The sequence below is a fragment of the Marmota monax genome, unplaced genomic scaffold (assembly GCF_021218885.2).
Source record: "Marmota monax isolate L192 unplaced genomic scaffold, Marmota_monax_Labrador192_F-V1.1 WCK01_AAM20220418_F8-fsc00042, whole genome shotgun sequence".
Lineage (NCBI taxonomy): Eukaryota > Metazoa > Chordata > Mammalia > Rodentia > Sciuridae > Marmota > Marmota monax.
In genome coordinates, this window is record NW_026693008.1 from 8,455,223 (window position 1) to 8,472,782 (window position 17,560).

Sequence of the window (17,560 nt, forward strand, 5' to 3'; positions counted from 1 at the left end):
CTAAACACTCAAGTGCAGATGTCAAATAGACAGTTAAGAGACAGATTGAGACTGTAGTGGTAAAGATGAGACTCAACTGAATGTGGTATGGAAACTTCTTTCTCCTTTTTTTTTTTTCTTTTTGGGTACCAGGAATTGAACCTAGGGGCACTAACCACTGAGCCCCATCCCCAGCCCTTTTTATATTTAATTTAGAGACAGGGTCTTGCTGAGTTGCTTAGGGCCTTGCTAATTTGTTGAGGCTGGCTTTGAACTCATGATCCTCCTGCCTCAGCTTCCCAAGCTGCTGGGATTACAGGTATGGGCCACCACACCCAGCCTTTCTCCCTTTTAATGGAGCAATTTTTGTGTCTCTAGGATTCTGGCAACATCCTGAATATCTGCAGGCCCTCTCAGAACACAGATAAACCTTGAAAGCCTCTTTGCTGGTTCTCCAACCGTTCTGGCCTGTTCTTCATCTGAGTCAGGAGATTCAGTCTAATTTAATTTTGGATACAAATAAAAGTTCTTATTTGAAGGGAGCAGCCACAGGGCAAGACAATTTGGCAACACACTGATGTCACTGAATCATGGAATTAAACAGATGTCTTTTTTTTTTAAGAGAGAGAGAGAGAGAAAGGGAATTTTTTAATCTTTATTTTTTAGTTTTCGGTTGACATAACATCTTTTTTAAAATTTTTATGTGGTGCTGAGGATCGAACCCAGAGCCCCACGCATGCCAGGCGAGCACGTTACCGCTTGAGCCACATTCCCAGCCCCCCAAACAGATGTCTTTTTAATAGAGAGGCCCCAATCCCTTGCAAAAGACTGGTTTTGATAGCTACTTGAGTTCTTCTGAAAACCAGTCATTTGGGGTCAAAAATCTCTTGAAGGATTTAAGATCTATTTTAAAATTCTCTTTCACTTTACCATATGCCAATTCTTGGGGGGCCAGTGCAAAAAGAGGGCAAAGTGGGAGGAAGGCAGAGGGAACTTCCTCTCCCCACCTTGATACAGGGGTCTTCAGGGTTGGGGGTGGGTGTCAGGCATTTACCTGGGTGCTGCCTGCCAGGTGCCCATGGGGCTCTGAGGGTAACCTGAGAGCAACAGTGCATTCTGAAGATATCAGCTGTGGTAGGCTGAGGCAGGAGGATTACAAGTTCAAAGCCAGCCTCAGCAACTTAGGGAGGCCCTAAGCAACTCAGTGAGACCCTGTCTCTAAATAACATACAAAAAAAAGGTTGTGGCTCAGTGGTAGAGCGCTCACCTAGCATGTGTGAGGCCCTGGGTTTGATCCTCAGCACCACATAAAAATAAATAGATAAAAATAAAGGTATTGTGTCCAACTACAACTAATTATATATATATATATTTTTTTTTTATTTTTTTTTTTAAAGGCTGGGGATGTGGCTCAGTGGTGGAGTGCCCCTGAGTTCAATCCCCAATATCTCCCCCGCAAAAAAGGAGACTGATCAGCACCTAACTCATCTCCTTGTGTCTCTTCTGTCCTAGCTCTTTGTATTCCCCCCAAACCCAGGCTATTTCCTACACTAGCTTGAGTTAGTACATGATCATTCACTCAGAATAAAATCCAAAATGCCTTACCATAATCTAAAGGCACTACATGATCTATCCACCAGCAGGTCTCTGCTTTTGTCTCCCTTGATCTCTCCTTGGCTGTCTCTGTTCTATCAACACGCATGTTCTTGTTTTCTCTCCACATCCCAACCACATTCTCACTTCAGGACCTTTGCACATGCTGCTTCAGTGGCTAGGGTGTTGTCCACCCCGCTGCCCCCCACAGAGATATGCAAGTCTGCTTACTTACATCCTTCAGTTCCTGGCACAAAAGTACTCTTCTAAGAAAGGCCTGTGCTGTAATCACCATAGCACCTCCACCCCTCCTCACTCTCTGTGCTCTGGTTTGTTCTGACCGTAGCACTGATTACCCCTAACATAGTAAACATTTGTTTATTGTCTGTCTCCCTACTAGAATGCAAACTCTGTGACTGCAGTGAGTCTATGTCTTTCATTAACAATGGTACCTCAGCGTCTGATCGTCTGATCGTGTCCAAATGTTAATTGCCCAATAAATACGTGTCAGATAAATAAATGGATGAACAAATTAATGGCATCTCATTTTCTTTTTCTTTCTTTTTTTTTTTTTTTTTTGGTACCAGGGATTGAACCCAGGGGCGCTTAACCACAGAGCCACAATTCCAGCCCTTTTTAATTTTTTTTAATTTAGAGACAGGGACTCACTAAATTGCTTAGGTCCTGGCTAAGTTGCTGAGGCTGGCTTTGCACTCTCAATCCTCCTGCCTCAGCCTCCTGAGCCACTGGGATTACAGGCTTGGACCGCCGTACCCAGCACACCTCATTTTCTATAGTCTGTATTCCAAAATTCTTAGGCTGGCATTCAAGGCCCCTGGGGACCTGCCCCAAACTCTCCATCCCCTGCTCCACCCATTCTGTATTGTCCCTTCGTGTTCCCAAGCCTTTGACCACTCCATTCCGTCCATCCTTCCTCAGTTCCCCAGTGTGGGAAGCTTTTCTTTTTTTGACAAAATGTTCCTCCCTTGTTCAAGCAAATTCTGCCTAGAGATGGTTTCTCTATAGAACCATCCTGACCCTTCCAGGAGGAATGGCGAGCTTGACTTCTATATCCCCGTGGTGAGTGACATGGTATACTTACCTTATTACAGAGACCCGGCCTCTTTCCAACACTCCTCAGGAGGGAAAAAAGTGCTGCCTCTACGCGCCAGAATACTAGTGCCCTCCTCTGCTTTCCACTGTGGGCTCAAAGCTTACTCAAACCTCTCGGAAGTCATTGAGTCTTTTTGCCTCTCCACTTCTGGTTTTCAAGAGTTTGCAAGGAAAAAAACAAGCTTCTCGCTTTACAAAAAAAAAAAAAAAAAAAGGCCAAGGATGGCCAAGTGTGGTGGCATATCTGTAATCCCAGCCACTGGGGAGGCTGAAACTGGGGGATTGCAAGTTCAAGGTCAGCCTCAGCAACTTAGCAAAATCTAGTCTCCAATCAAAAAAATAAAAAACTGCTGGTGGTGTTGCTCAGTGGTTAAGCACCCCTGGATTCAATCCCTGGTACCCAAAACAAAACAAGACAAAAATGCCACAGAGCATTTTAGACGTAGCTGGAGCTCCCCTTTGTTTCCCCTGAAGACAGAAAAGTGACACCCTTTGAATAGTCCAGGACATTAAGTGTTTATTTGATAGATCCAAGTATCTCTCAACACCTGCAGAAATAGAAACACCGCCATGCAATCAGCACTCAAAGGGGTGGACCAAATAAGGAGCCTGTGTCTCTGCTTGTATAACCCTGGGGGACCAGGCCTGGATGGCAAATTCATGACATTGCATGACAAAAGCAATGGAGTGGGGTCTCAGGGAGGCTTACCTCATCCCCTGCAGGAAACCAGAGCAGGTAGGAAGGACCCTCTAAGGAGGGTATGTCCACACCAGCTCAGCCAGCTAGATGCCCTTTCCTCCCCCTCTCCAAATTTCAGGACCCTGTTTTAAAGGTCAACTGAGACAGTGCAAAGGCTATGATTTTTGCCCAGAAAGGTTTACAACTTGGGGAAGTGGTGGGACAGTGACCAAACAAACGTGGTGTAATTTTCCCCACTGTCCAACTCAAACAGCAAGGACCCACTCTATTGTTCTTACATCTTAAATCAAAGCCTGGAGCTGTAAGCTCCATGGTAGAGCGCTTGCCTAGTACATGTGAGGCACTGGGTTCGACTCTCAGCACCACATAAAATAGATAGATAGATAGATAGATAAAGTTAATAAAAATAAATCGAACAGGGAGCACCTTCTCCAAGGAAAGCAGTTCTCAAGATCTGGGCAAAGGCATCGGCCAACCACCTTTGCCCACACTGTGGGCCACATGATTAGGGATTGTGATTGGGGATTGAACCCAGTATTTTACCACTGAGCCACATCCTCAGACCTTTTTATTTTTATTTAGAGGCAGGGTCTCACTAAGTTGCTTAGAGGCTTGCTAAGTTACTGTTGCTGGTTTTGAACTCACAATCTCCTCCTGCCTCAGTCTCCCAAGATGCTGGGATTATAGGCTTGCACCACCACATCCGCCAAGATATTTATCTTTTGAGTGAAAGGGAAAGTGGAACATTTAAATACAAATGAGAGGTTGGCACAGTGGTGCAGATCTGTAATCCTAGAGGCTCAGGAAGCTGAGGCAGGACAATCATGAGTTCAAAGCCAGCCTCAGCAAAAGCGAGGTGCTAAGCAACTCAGTGAGACTCTGTCTCTAAATAAAATACAAAATAGGGCTGGGGACGTGGCTCAGTGGTCAAGTGCCCCTGAGTTCAATCCCTGGTACCAAATAAATAAATACAAATAAGAGAAAACTCAAACTAGAGTATGCATTTCCTCTAAATAAGTGGTTTTCAAACTTGTTGGTGGCAGGATCCCTTTATGGTCTTTAAAATGATTGACCATTTCAAGGAACTTTTGTTTATGTGGTCCTATCAGTAATTACTGTATAGAAATTAAAACCTAATTTTAAAAATATTTCTATTAATTCATCTAACATCATGCTTTTATGAAAAGTAACGATAGTATCCAAATTGAACAATAAAATTGTCTCCAAAACAAAAGAAGGGATTGTTTGACATTTTTGCAAATCTCTAGGACATGTGGCTGAATGGAAGGCAACTGGCTCCTCGCCTCATCTGCATTCAATCTGTTGTGACATGACTTGTCATGTAGCTTCTGGAAAACCCCAAAGCACACTTAAGGGAGAAAGAGCTTGAAAAAGTTAAATAGTGTTTTAGTGTTAGCACAAAAGTAATTTCAATCTTAGGGACACACCTGGAAAGTCTCAGGAACCTCTTGGTCAATATGCTCAGTAAGATAAACATTAAATTGCTTCATTTCCTGCTCCCTGATGTACATACCCCTGAACTTTTGGGAACCTGTGAATAATGAAGGGATAGTAAGTCCCATTAAAAATGGGAGACCAAAGCCAGGCATGATGGTGTTTAAACCTGTAATCCCAGGGGCTCCAGAGGTTGAGCCAGGAGGATTGCAAGTTCAAGGCCAGCCTCTGCAATTTATCAAGACCTTAAGCATCTTAGTAAGATCCTACCTCAAAATAGAAAGAAAAAATGTCTGGGGAATATAACTCAGTGGGTTAAATCTCCCAATACTCCCAAATAAATAAGCAAAAATAAAATAACAATCTGGTGTCCTAGAACAGTATTCTTATGTCCCATGGAAGCATTTTGACCCACTCTATTGTTCTTACATCTAGCCTTAAACAGAAATGTGTTTGGGGTATGGTTATTTGGGATGACAGGGATGAGGTTCCACCAGCTGAGAAACATTTACTGTCAGGATAAATCTTAACTTTGCTTATTTCAACCATTGAAAAAGGACAAACCTGCTCACTTATAAACTCAATTCAAAGCCATTAAGAGAAACTCTGGTGGCCAAAGTGACCCTTAATGGCCATCTTGTCCCTGCCTTCATCTATCACCGGGAAACTAAAAGAAATGTGTGTCCTTGTCAAGGAGCTTCAAAATATCTCTCACAAAATGGACAACTCACCCTCAAATTGAGGGGCAATGAACAGGTGTGGCCTTTATAGAAATAAACTGATGGCATGTACCTGCACTATCTCCTGGACAGGACAAACCTCCTTTAACAGCTCATAGCGACAGTGTGTTCAGGGTGGGACTTTGCCTTAGAAGTAACCCCCTAGCCCAACTTTTGAGAAAACCATAGAAACAGCTTCCCTCATAAAGAAGCTTCTTTCTGAACCATGCTTCTCCTGATTCATAGAGTTCCAGGCTGCAGCCTCTATAGAAAGTGGTCACATTCTACATTTCTTTTTTTTTTTGGGGGGGGGGGCGGTGTTACTGGGGATTGAATTCAGGGACACTCAACTACTGAAACCACATCCTCAGCTCTTTTTTGTATTTTATTTAGAGACAGGATCTCACTGAGTTGTTTAGTGCCCCACTTTTTGCTGAGGCTGGCTTTGAACTCGCAATCCTCCTGCCTCAGCCTCCAGAGCCGCTGGACATTCTGCATTTCTGTAGCGGAGACATTTGCAGCCACCAGCACCAATGTCCCCACCTGCTTTGCCAAGGTCATCTAACCTTGCACTCCCTGACATCACAGTGGCCCTGACATTTTGTAACAGCACAGGCAGGCCCCTTCACTGCTTGGCCTTTTGTGATGCTGAGTTGGCCAGGCAAACTCTGGTTCCCTACTTGTTGAAGGTAGGCAAAAACCTCATCAGTCCATAAATCCTTGGCCAGAGTGTGCCCATCAACAGGCATTGCACTTGGCACATCTTTGAAAAGGCCACATCAACTCACCCAGTTTCCAGCCCAATGGGTTCTGGATGCTTCCTGGCTATCCAGGTAGGACCATTCCACACTTGTGAAAGCATATGCGTTTGGGTATGCAGCTGTGCCCAATAGAGTTCCAGTCTTTGGACAATGACTCCAAGCATGGAACAGCAGCTGGCTCTCCTCTTTGTAATAGTAGTAGTATCCATACTGGAGATTGAACCCAGAGGCGCTTTGCCACTGAGCCACATCCCCAACTCTGTGTATTTTATTTTATTTTTTTAAATTTTAAGACATGGTCTTGCTAAGTTACTAGGCTGGCCTCAGACTTGCCATCCTCCTGCCTCAACCTCCCAAATTGCTGGGATTACAGGTGTGCGCCACAGCGCTGGCTCTTTTCGTACTCATGTCTATGTGAGCATATATTTAAGTTTCCTTTTCTGGAAAAAACTTCAAGTTTGCGATTCCTCAGGTACACCCAAGGGAACAAACGTGCTTTTGGGTTCAGGTCTTTGAGCAAGGCTTGGATCTTGTCCAGAGTCACTGAGTACTGGCTTCTAAAGGTGATTTCAGAGAGTGGAAATACCCCAAACTTTCTTTCTATACGCTCAATTGGTCCCAGGGAGGAAGGAGGGAGGAAACAATCTACCCAAGAAGCAGGCGGCCCCGGGCTGCGTAATGCGTGAAACATTCATGCTGCTCATTTACAACGAGGTGGCGGCACCCTGGTGATTTTCAGCTAGCTGGGCTTTTTGTGACGGAGCCCTGGGTAATTGGGGCTGGCGGACGGCTGGGCGGCCCGGGCCGGACGGGGGCGGAGCGGGGCGCAGCTGCGCTGACAGCCGTGGCAGAAAGGGGGCAGCCGCGCCCATTTCCTCCGCGCCACTCCGCCGGGGCCGGAGGGATCCGCATCGGCCAGCGGCGCCTCCCGGGTGCCAGCCGCGGCGGCTCCCCGACCGTGCCCGGCTGTGGCGAGGCCGCTCCAGCACAGCCTGCGGCAGCCGCGACCCTTCGGGGGGCTCCGAGCCACTGAGCGATTGGCGCGCCGGCCGCGGGGCATCCCGGCTGCGGAGCTTGCGGGCTGCCCGCATGGACGCGGCGCTGAAGCGGAGCCGCGCAGAGGAGCCGGAGCTCCTGCCGCCAGCCCGGGACGCGGAGGAGGAGGAGGAAGAAGGGATGGAGCAGGGGCTGGAAGAGGAGGAAGAGGTGGACCCCCGGATACAGGTAGGGAGCTCGCGGGGCGCCCCGCATCCCGTCTCCGCCAGGGCTGCCGCCGAGGTCGGCGTCTACACGTAAACCCGCTTCGCAGCCCTCCAGCGTCGCGGTTCTGGATAGAGGCTGCGTAGGGCCAGGAGCGAGAAGCGAGGGTGTAGATAACCCCCTTGTACAGTCTCCCCCAATGGGCAGCTGCAGTGCCTGCGAGGACGCGGCCCGATTATCCTGCGGGAACCCCACCCCCGCAACCCGCCCCGCAAACCCTCGGGGGGACCTGGGGGTCGCTGCAGCGTGCCAGCGGTTCGGGTGGATGTGCAACAAAGGGAAAAGGGGGGCGGGGGCCCGAAGAGCGAGGATTTCGGGGTACGCCGGGCCAGGCTGGCGGCGCCCCTGGCACTGCCCAGCCTCCTGGCACCAAGAGCGACCTTGTTCAGCCCGCGTGGGCGGCGGGCACCGTGGGCGGGCCGGCGACCGCACCGGGTGGGCGTTGCCCGCCCCTGCAGCGTGGGTTGGCACCGGTGCCCAGGGCCCCTGGAGCCCTCACCTGGCGAGGGTGCTGGGCCTGAGCGCTCATTCTCCTTTGATTCATTGTTAACACCCGGAAGGGTTTATTGTCCACCTTCCTCTCGGCCTGAAATGGTTTAAAACCCAGCTTTTCCTTGTTAGGTCGGGTAGGAACAGAAATCAGGGACAGCTGATGCGCAAAGCTGACGCGTGGAGGCGGCGAGGGGAATAGCCTGGCTTTCTGTGCCTCCATTTCCAGGAGAGAAAATTAAAAAACAATTGCCCAGCCGAGATCGTGGAGTGACAGCTTAACCTCTTCACCCCCCTGAGCAAAAAGCACAGCAAATTCCTTTGCAAGACTCGTTTTTCCACCTTTGCCATAAATAATATTTTTAAAAAATACTGCTTTAAACCATACTCTCCGAACCCCTAATTGATTCTTATTAGTACAGGTCAATTGAAAGCTCGATTAACTCAGTGGTTGGGGTTCAAATGAATTGTTTTGGCAGATTTACAAGATGAAGATCAGGTGGAAACAATCTTTGTGTTAGGAATGATTCTGTTAATTACAATCATTGGTTTGGACGACTAAATCTTACGTTCTTAGTGGAGAATTCGGTTCGCAAGATCCTTTGTTTGCACAGTAAAGATGAGTTAAGTTCATGTTTGGTACTTGTTACAAAATGTCAGTTTGTAAATGTTTATTGAGAAGAACCGATTGAAGCAAGTTTTTTTTTTTTTTTTTTTTTTAGTAGGTACTTTGAATAATTGGCTAACATTTTTAAAAGCTTTGTTATAGGAAAATATTTGACCACTGATGAGTTGATACTAGAAGGCTGTTCCTTGATTTAAATGATTTCACTGGGTTTACACTTTTGGCTTGGCTTGCTTTTTTTTTTTTTTTTTTTGGTAATTGCCAAGTTCTTGCCTTAAGGCATATGATGCTGCTATTATGTGTTGCTAAACTATTTATAACCAGTGAGTTTACCTGAAGGCACATACCTGTAATAGATATTTGACCTTCCAAGGAAAGACACATTCCTAGGATCTTAAGACATTTTCAGAAAGGACGCCACCATCGAGAAGTTTTTAGAAATGTTGACAACTTGCTCTTCCAGTGGAGCCTCCACTATTTTCCTTTAGCATAACTGACTTTTCCCTGGTCTTGCAAATTAGTCGGGGGGTGGACTCAGTTAAAAGAGAAACAAAAGCCGATCCCTTCAATCTCTTTTCTGTTTTCTTTGCCAGGGAGAACTGGAGAAGTTAAACCAATCTACGGATGATATCAACAGACGAGAGACTGAACTTGAGGTACAGAGAGCTGGGTCCCTGTTTTTGGTGAAGTCCTGTCAATCACGCGGGTTTGTTCTAATAGCTGGAGGGTGATGGCTGGAGTCCACTCCTTGGTAGTTGAGCAACAGCAGAGTGTGCGTCTGACAGAATAAAATACACCAGTCTGTGGGAGGAATGCATGTGGATCCAATTTCACATGGTTTTCATTATGGAAGCTCCATGGGGCCAAACCCAAGGGCTGTGCAGAACTTAACACAACTGCTTAAGCCCCAGATTTCAATGTCTGAAAAGCTTCAAAAGACTGAGGGGGAAATCGGTGGAACTCTTTAGTAGAGAAGAATGAATGAGGTCACAAAAATCCCTTGAATATTTTAGGGCAGTTCCTTCTATTCGTACTTGGAAGTGTTCCTCAGTCTCCTGAGGAACTGATTTTTTACATTTCCTGTCCTAACAATTCACCCCTCTTTCCACTTCCCTGCTCATTTCTTGATTGTCTGATTGTGTGCAGGATATAATTATCTTAATGGTAATGAAAAGATGTTTGGACTGGGAAGGGCTTTCCTGCTGGGAAAAAATCTTGGGAGACAAGAGCTTGATTTGAATTTCATGAACGTTTTCCAACCTGAGTGTAAACAAGTTTGCATTCTTCCCAGCTACCAATTAGCCTCCACCCCTTTGCAGAAAGGTTGCTTTTTACTGTCTATCAGCAAATGTGAACAACCTCTGTTGATAGCCTGGCGCCTGGGAGTGAATGTCAGGACTGAGGGCGAGAAGGGAGGTATTGCAACAACCTATTTCTGTAGTAGGAGAGCCAGCAATAAAGGTCAGCAGAAAGGGCAAGAAACATCTGGGTCTCCAGAGTGAGGGTGTGGGGAAATAGGAATATAATCTATCAGGAATTCACTGGCAGCTGTGATTTCTGATGGCCTGTGTAGCCCTAAGGTACCAGATCTGCCTGTGGCAGTGTGAATTAAAAGGCCTGGTGCTTTGAGCTATGTGATGGCTTATCGGTCACTGATCTCTCATTCCAATTGATCTTAGGAATTCATCAACCCTAGCTACCCTTCCAGTAAAGTAAAACATATGCTTATTTCATTTCCCCCCAACTTTTGCTAAGTTGAGTTTTTGTGAACTTGGACAATTAAAGCTTCTCAATCTGATTTCTTTTTTATATTTTTAGTTGTTGATGGACACAATATCTTTTTTTTGTGTGTGTGTGTGGCGGGGTGGTCTTGGGGATTGAACTCGGGGACCAATCATTGAGCCACATCCCCAGCCTTATTTTATATTTTGCTTAGAGACAGGGTCTCACCGAGTTGCTTAACGCCTCACTGTTGCTGAGGCTGGCTTTGAACCCACAGTTCTCCTGTCTCGGCCTCCCAAGCTGCTGGGCTTACAGGCATCCACCACTGCACCCAGCGACACAATATCTATTTTTTATGTGGTGCTGAGAACCAAACCCAGTGCCTCGTAAGTACTGGAGCCACAACTCCAGCCCTGGATCTTGATTTCTAATACTTTAAACAACAAAGTCCCTACCTTTTCTATAGGACATTAGCATTTATAAAATGTTTCAGAGTAACTTCTTTTTTTTCTTTTTGTAGTACTGGGGATTGAACTCAGGTGTGCTCTATCACTGAGCTAAATCCTCAGCCCTTTTATTTATTTATTTATTTGTTTATTTATTTGAGACATAGTCTTGCCAGGTTGCTGAGAGTCTTGCTAAATTGCTGAAACTGGCCTTTAATTTGAGATCCTCCTGCCCTGGACTACCAAGTCACTAGGGTTATAAGCATGGACCACCACACCCAGACTTACAAAATGTTTTTTTTGTTGTTGTTGTTAAATGTTTTGTTGTTGTTGTTTTTCCCCAAGCTTTCTCTCGTCCTGTTACAACAGCCCAGAGCTCTGCAGTTCAGTATGGTACCATGTGTATCCCATTACTAGTTAGGTTAAAGTTAAATAAGATTAAATGTTCAGTTCCAGCTGGGTGTGATGCTGCATGTTTGTAATCCCATAATCCCAGCAGCTGAGCAGGCTGAGGCAGGAGGATCACAGTTCAAAGCCAGCCTCAATAATTTATCGAGGCCCTAAGTAACTCAACAAGAACTTGTCTCTATAAATAAAATATAAAAAAGGGCTGGGGATGTGGCTCAGTGGTTGAGTGCCCCTGAGTTCAATCCCCAGTACCCCCACCAAAAAAAAAAAAAAAAGTTTGTCAGCCAGGTCTTAAGGGCTCAGAAGCCACTGTATTGGGCAGAACAGAGAACTCTGGTATCATCATAGAAAGTTCCATTGAGGTCATGACTTAATGATGTGGAAGAGCCCAGAATCCTATCCCAGACCCCAACATTTTGCATTCTTCAGATCCCCTTTAGCTCTTCTCTTCTGCTCTCAAATATAAGTAAACAAGTTTGAAATAATAGTCTTCTTTTTTTTTTTCTAAAGCAAAGAATTTGGTTTGTTTCTCTACTGCGTTCTGGCCACTGTTCTAGGTATTGATCAAGATGGCCCCATATCTCAGTCCTCATGGTGCTTACCTTTTGGGGGTGAAATTGGTTCATTTGTTAAACTCTTTTTTAGCCCTGATTTCCGAATTCCATTTGTGAATATACTTAGGTATTTGTGTCACAGGAAGCCACTGGACAGGTGTTTCCTGCCTGGCTCTGGAGAGCATGGGGAGTGCCATGTGGGGTGAGCTGGAGGGTGGATAGGGCTTGGTTGTGTGGCTGGCTGCCTTGTGTTGTTATAACCAAGACTGACTTGGAGAACTACAATCCAAGGCCGTAGAAGGAGACTCCTTAGTAGACACATTAAAAAGTGTGTGTGTGTGTGTGGGGGGGGGCTGAAATTAATTTTAATTAAAAAAATTTTTTTAGTTGTAGGTGGACACAATAGCTTTATTTTCTTTGTTCATTTTTATGTGGTGCTGAGGATCGAACTCGGTGCCTCACACATGCTAGGCAAATGCTGTACCACTGACCTACAACCCCAGCCCCCAATTTTAAATTTGTTCAACCTGGAAGACCAAGAGAGTGTAATTTTAACATGGAATCAACATAAAAAATTGAGGGCACTGGGGTGGCATGCGGTGATAGTTCGCTAATCTAGCACTTGCAAAGATATTTCACTATGTTTTGGTACTGAGTCTTCAAGAACTGTGCGTAGTTTACACTTAGAGCACATTTCCATTGGGACTGGCCACTTTTGACAATTCAGTAGCCACTCATGGCCCTGGGCAGCACCCGTCTAACTGGTGTTTCTTGTCAAACTCAGTCATGCTGCCGGAGTCTGGAGGAGAAGGCCGTCCACGAGTCTGAGCCTTGGTAATGGGCTGTATTTCTTCAGTCAAGCGCTGTGCTGTGCCGGGCACCTTTTTAGCCACCTCAGATGCTTGGGTGAATAAGATAAAGGCTTTGCCCTCAAGGGGTCTACATTTTAGTTGAGGTGGGGAACAGAGAGGTGGGTGGTAATGACCGTCATAACTAGAGTAGGAGAGTGAGGTCATGGAGACACCTGAAGCCTGTGGCAAAGAGTGGCCGGCCCATGGAGTGAGCAGCTGGGGTGACTCCTGAATTAGCAAATACTGATTCCAGGGGAAATCTAGAGTTAGGTTCTTCTGAGCCACATCCCCAACCCTTTAAGGGTCATTTTCTTTTAACAGGATCACCCCAAAACCCCACAAGTATAAAAACATGGTACTAAATAGACCACTACAAGGATACTTGTTGATGAGCTCTGACACTAGAAGGCAGAGTGTTCCTTGCTTTGACCTTGGCCAGGAAGGTGCCTGTCAAGAGACTCACATTTTCCACTAGTCTGTGTATGTCTGTGAATGAACCGGAAAACCCAAGTATTATTTCTGGGGGGGTTACACATAAACTTGAGTGAGTAGACAAATTCACACATGGAATCTGTGAATAAGGAGGATTGGCTATATCTTTTTTCTTTTCTTTTCATTTTTTTTTTTTTTTTTTTGGTGCCTGAGATTGAACCCAGGGGTGCTTAACCACTGAGCCAAATCCCCAACCATTTTTTATATTTTATTTAGAGAGAGAGACTCACCGTGTTGCCTTAGGGCCTCACTAAGTTGCTGAGGCTGACTTTGAACTCACCATCCTCCTGCCTCGGCCTCCTGAGCCGCTGGGTTGGCTGACATGTGCCACCATATCCAGCATTTCACCAAGTATTTATTAAATATCTACTATGTTCTAGGGACAGTTTTCAGTGAGGGAGAGAGAACAGTGAGGAGAATGGACAGAACTCCTGATCTCCTTGAAGCTTAAAAGGGAGAGGAAATGGGAAAAACAGATAAAAGTCATAATAGGTTCCATGGTGATTTATGCTAAGAAGAAAAAGCCAGGGCTTAAGGGAATCTTGGGCAAGAGGAGGGAGGGAGATGCAGTATTAAACATCTGGGCCTGACCTTGTTGTCTGGAGAGAACAAGCCTCAGGGTCATGTGGGGAAGAACATTCCAGCTAAAAAGGCCAGTGCCGGGCTGGGGATGTGGCTCAAGCGGTAGTGTGCTTGCCTGGCATGCGTGCGGCCCAGGTTCGATCCTCAGCACCACATACAAACAAAGATGTTGTGTCCGCCGAAAACTAAAAAGGCCAGTGCCACCTTGAGACCATGGCCAGGCGTGGCTGAGGGCCAGCAGAGGGTCTTGTCCTGATGGGGGTGGGTAAAGGACAGAGGAGGATGATACAGAAATAAATGGATCATAGATGTGTAGCAGCCCTGCCCCTGTGAGTAATAAGACAATATGCTGAAGTAATTTAAAAACACATGGGATATGCAGCCATCTTCTTTCAAGTGTTTGTTAAAAGATGCTGCACAGAAACTTTCTAAATCTAATTAGAATCAAGATTTGCAATATTCCATGCCAATATGAATATATATTTTTCTATGTGAATATATATACTTGTATGTATATATGTACAGTGGGGTGTTTTTATTTTTTGAACCCAGGGTGCTTAATCACTGAGCCACATCCCCAGCCCTTTTTATATTTTATTTAGAGACAGGGTCTCACTGAGTTGCTTAGGGCCTTGCTAAGTTGCTGAGGCTGGCTGTGAACTCATGATCCTCCTGCCTCAGCCTCCTGAGCTGCTGGGATGACAGGTGTGCGCCACTGTCAGCTATGCATAGTGTTTTCGTTTTCCCTTGCTTGCTAGAAGGTGGGCTACTTGAGGCCGGTGACATGGGGTGAGGGAAGGACACAGCAGGTTGCCATTTACAGCTCTTCTGGCTCCATGTGATCAAAAGCTGACTCCTCCAGCCTTCCCTTCCCCAGGGAGATGGAGCAGTTAATTGCACATATTCGTGTTATTTCCTCACTGCTCAGGAGGGAACAGTTTTTGGAGCAGTCTTGCATGGTGGTTGGACGTGATTCTGGGTATCTATATCCCCCTCCGCCTAAGGCCTGCTGCACCCAGAACTCAAACCAGCAAACATTTTCTCTTACCCAAACAAAAACAGAACAGAAACGAAAATATCTCTGTTTGAAGGTTGGGAAGTCAGGTAGGAGGGGGAAGGTGGGAGTGGGGAATTCTCTCTGTAATGAATGAGCACAAGTCAGAAGGGAAGAATTCCTTTATTAAAGAATAGTGTTGTCATGGCCCAGCACTTCCTCCTCCAGGACCTTCTGCGGGTGCACGTGTTTACAGGAGGAAGATCAGAGACTTCAGTCATGCTCAGAAGAAAGTGGTAGGCAATGTTCAAAGCAGTAAGTGGCACAGGGGAAGTGGTAACTGTTTCTTGAGGCTGGCAGCAAATTCTAGACCTAGCAGACTGTGGGCTGGGCTGGGAGAGGCCCCACCTTGATCACAGGTGCCATCTGTTTAAAGTCCCTGGCTAAACGTAGGCCCTGAGGACTTAATCCAACAGGCGCTAAGCACCAAAAGAGGCTGAGTCCAGTGTGGAGCTCTGGGGATGCTGGTTGGTCAACGAAACATCAGACATGTCCCTGCCATCATGGAGCTTGCTGTCCTCTGGATCTAAGTATGCTTTTATAATGGAGCCAGAGATGCCAGGAGAGGTCCCCCAGGGTTCTTTCGGGGGCCACCAAGGCTTTGTTGGGATAAGGGTCATCAGAGTGGAGATCTGGAGAGCATAGGTCATCTAAAGTGAATATCCCACAGATACCTCCATGTGGCAAAGGAAGAGAGCTCGAATGATAGGTCACCTGCAGCTCGAAGAATGTTGAAAAGGGAGAGCATTTTTAATTTAATTTTTTTTTAATACTAGGAATTGAATCCAAGGGCACTTAACCACTGGGCCATATCCCAAACACTTTTTATTTTTTTTATTTAGAGAGAGGGTCTCTCTAGGTTGCTTATACCCTCACTAAGTTGCTGAGGCTGGCTTTGAACTCTCGAACCTCCTGCCTCAGCCTCCTCCTGAGCCACTGGGGTGACAGGCATGTGCCACTGCACCTGGCCCCACGGTGGTTCTTGCTCTAAGAATGCTGGCGATTTTAATTTTTTGTCTTTTGGTGTTTTCCGAATTATTTATAATGACCATGTTTTATAACTTCTATATATGAAGCTTATTACAAAAAAGTGCTTTATAAGCTAAAGAAATGCATTTCGGTGGAAGGAATTTTAGGAGCGCTGAAGACTACAGGGAAGAACTTCAGATTGACAGTTCCTGCCTTGATTGTAGATAACCCCCAATGGTGGTGAGTTTGCTTAGTGATTCCTGCATTGTTGAGCTCTCTTTGTGATAATTCATGGAGGAATGAAAAGTACTTTAAAGGTGTTTTTTTGGATGGTCTTCAGCCAAGAAGCCCTCATGTATGCACTTATTTATAAAATATTTTTAAAAATCACCAAGATGCAATAGTGGAAGACACTCCAGACATTAAGAATATTTAGGTCTTCAAACTTAGTTCCTGACTGTATGGGAGTATTTACATAATTTCTAGGTGGGCAAAGACTTGGTTCAGGTCTTATATATCTCATGCATTAGCAAAATGATACTAGTGGGGTTATTGACCAGGATGTAGAAACAGCTATCTAATGTTGATTCCCCCCCCCCCCGGGGAGGTACCAGGGATCGAACCTAGGGGTACTTAACCCACTGAGCCACATCCTCAGCGCCCACCCCCCCTCCCTTTTTTTTAAATTCAGAGACAGGGTCTCGATAAGTTGCTGAGGCTGGCTTTGAACTCAAAACCGTCCTGCCTCAGCCTCCTGAGATGCTAGGATTACAGGCATACGCCACTGTGCCCAGCAGCTATCTAATATTGAAATTGACTATTGCCTTAAAAAAAAATTCTTTTAATTTGTAAACACCCACAAGAAGATGTGCAGGTGGTCCTGGATCCTTATCCAGTACCCATCCCAGGATGGGGTGCTTGTTGTTGTAGTACAAGCTGATTTTCCTGCAGCCTGTGACTGTATTCCTAGGTATATATCCAAGGTGCCTTCCCTCTGAGTCACGTATGCCCGGTGTGTCCCTGCCTCAGAAAAAGACAGGCTATGGAGGTTGACAGATTTGTTGCCATCTCTGTGGTAGATAAGAATCTTCAAATCCCAGCTTGACAGAGAGCTCTGGTCCCCGTAGACTGCAGCCTTTTAATATTGAGCTGTTATTTTTCCGTCTCAGCATTCATCATAGGGGCTTTTAACGCAGTGGTATGTGTGTGTGTTTTGGCTGGATGAATTAAACATCTAGTCACCCCCATCCTTTGGCAGCCGTCCCAGTATCTTTGCTCAGCCCTCCTCTTTGAGAGTTCCTTAATTTGCCTATGGCCACATAGATGTTTCTAACAGTAAAGACGATCTGGCTTTTTTTTTTTTTTTTTTTTTTTTTTCAGTGGATTTTAACCAAGAGCACCACGGTGCTTGCAAAGTAGCTCTTAGAGAGTTCAGTGAACCGGCCCCTTTCATTTCCTTAAAGGAAGATAGAAAAAAAAAATCGGGTCTATTCTTGCCTGAGTTTTCTTTTGCTGTGTTTTGCCAGATTATCTAAGAGATATTAATGTTTGCACTGACCAAAATTAACTGCCAGTGGGGAGACAATGAAAGGAATATCCGCTGTTTATTCTAACCACAGCCAAGCCCACTTAATATAAGCACTTTTATTGTTTGGCATCAAACTCAACCAAAGCATGATGAATGGGGTTAGCTTGTCTTCTTCCACCCCGCCCTTTGGTTGCTCTCCTGCCAAAGGATTCCGATACATTTCCATAGATTTGAAACACACAGATTAAGTCTTCCCAACC

The 17,560-nt window shown here is 45.7% G+C and overlaps 1 protein-coding gene across 2 annotated transcripts in view; it reads left to right on the forward strand.

Annotated features, from left to right (window-relative positions):
* The first annotated feature begins 7,207 nt into the window (after window positions 1–7,207).
* The window catches only part of Sh3bp5 (SH3 domain binding protein 5), a 71,113-nt gene continuing 60,760 nt past the window's right edge, over window positions 7,208–17,560 (forward strand). The window contains exons 1-2 of one of the 2 annotated variants that reach the window (XM_046453026.2): window positions 7,208–7,544; window positions 9,288–9,350. In XM_046453026.2, the coding sequence (XP_046308982.1) occupies window positions 7,410–7,544; window positions 9,288–9,350 (198 nt within the window). In that variant the 5' untranslated portion in view covers window positions 7,208–7,409. Of the gene's footprint in view, window positions 7,545–8,541; window positions 8,693–9,287; window positions 9,351–17,560 lie in introns of those variants that run through there. The other variant, XM_046453027.2, reaches the window with a different exon arrangement.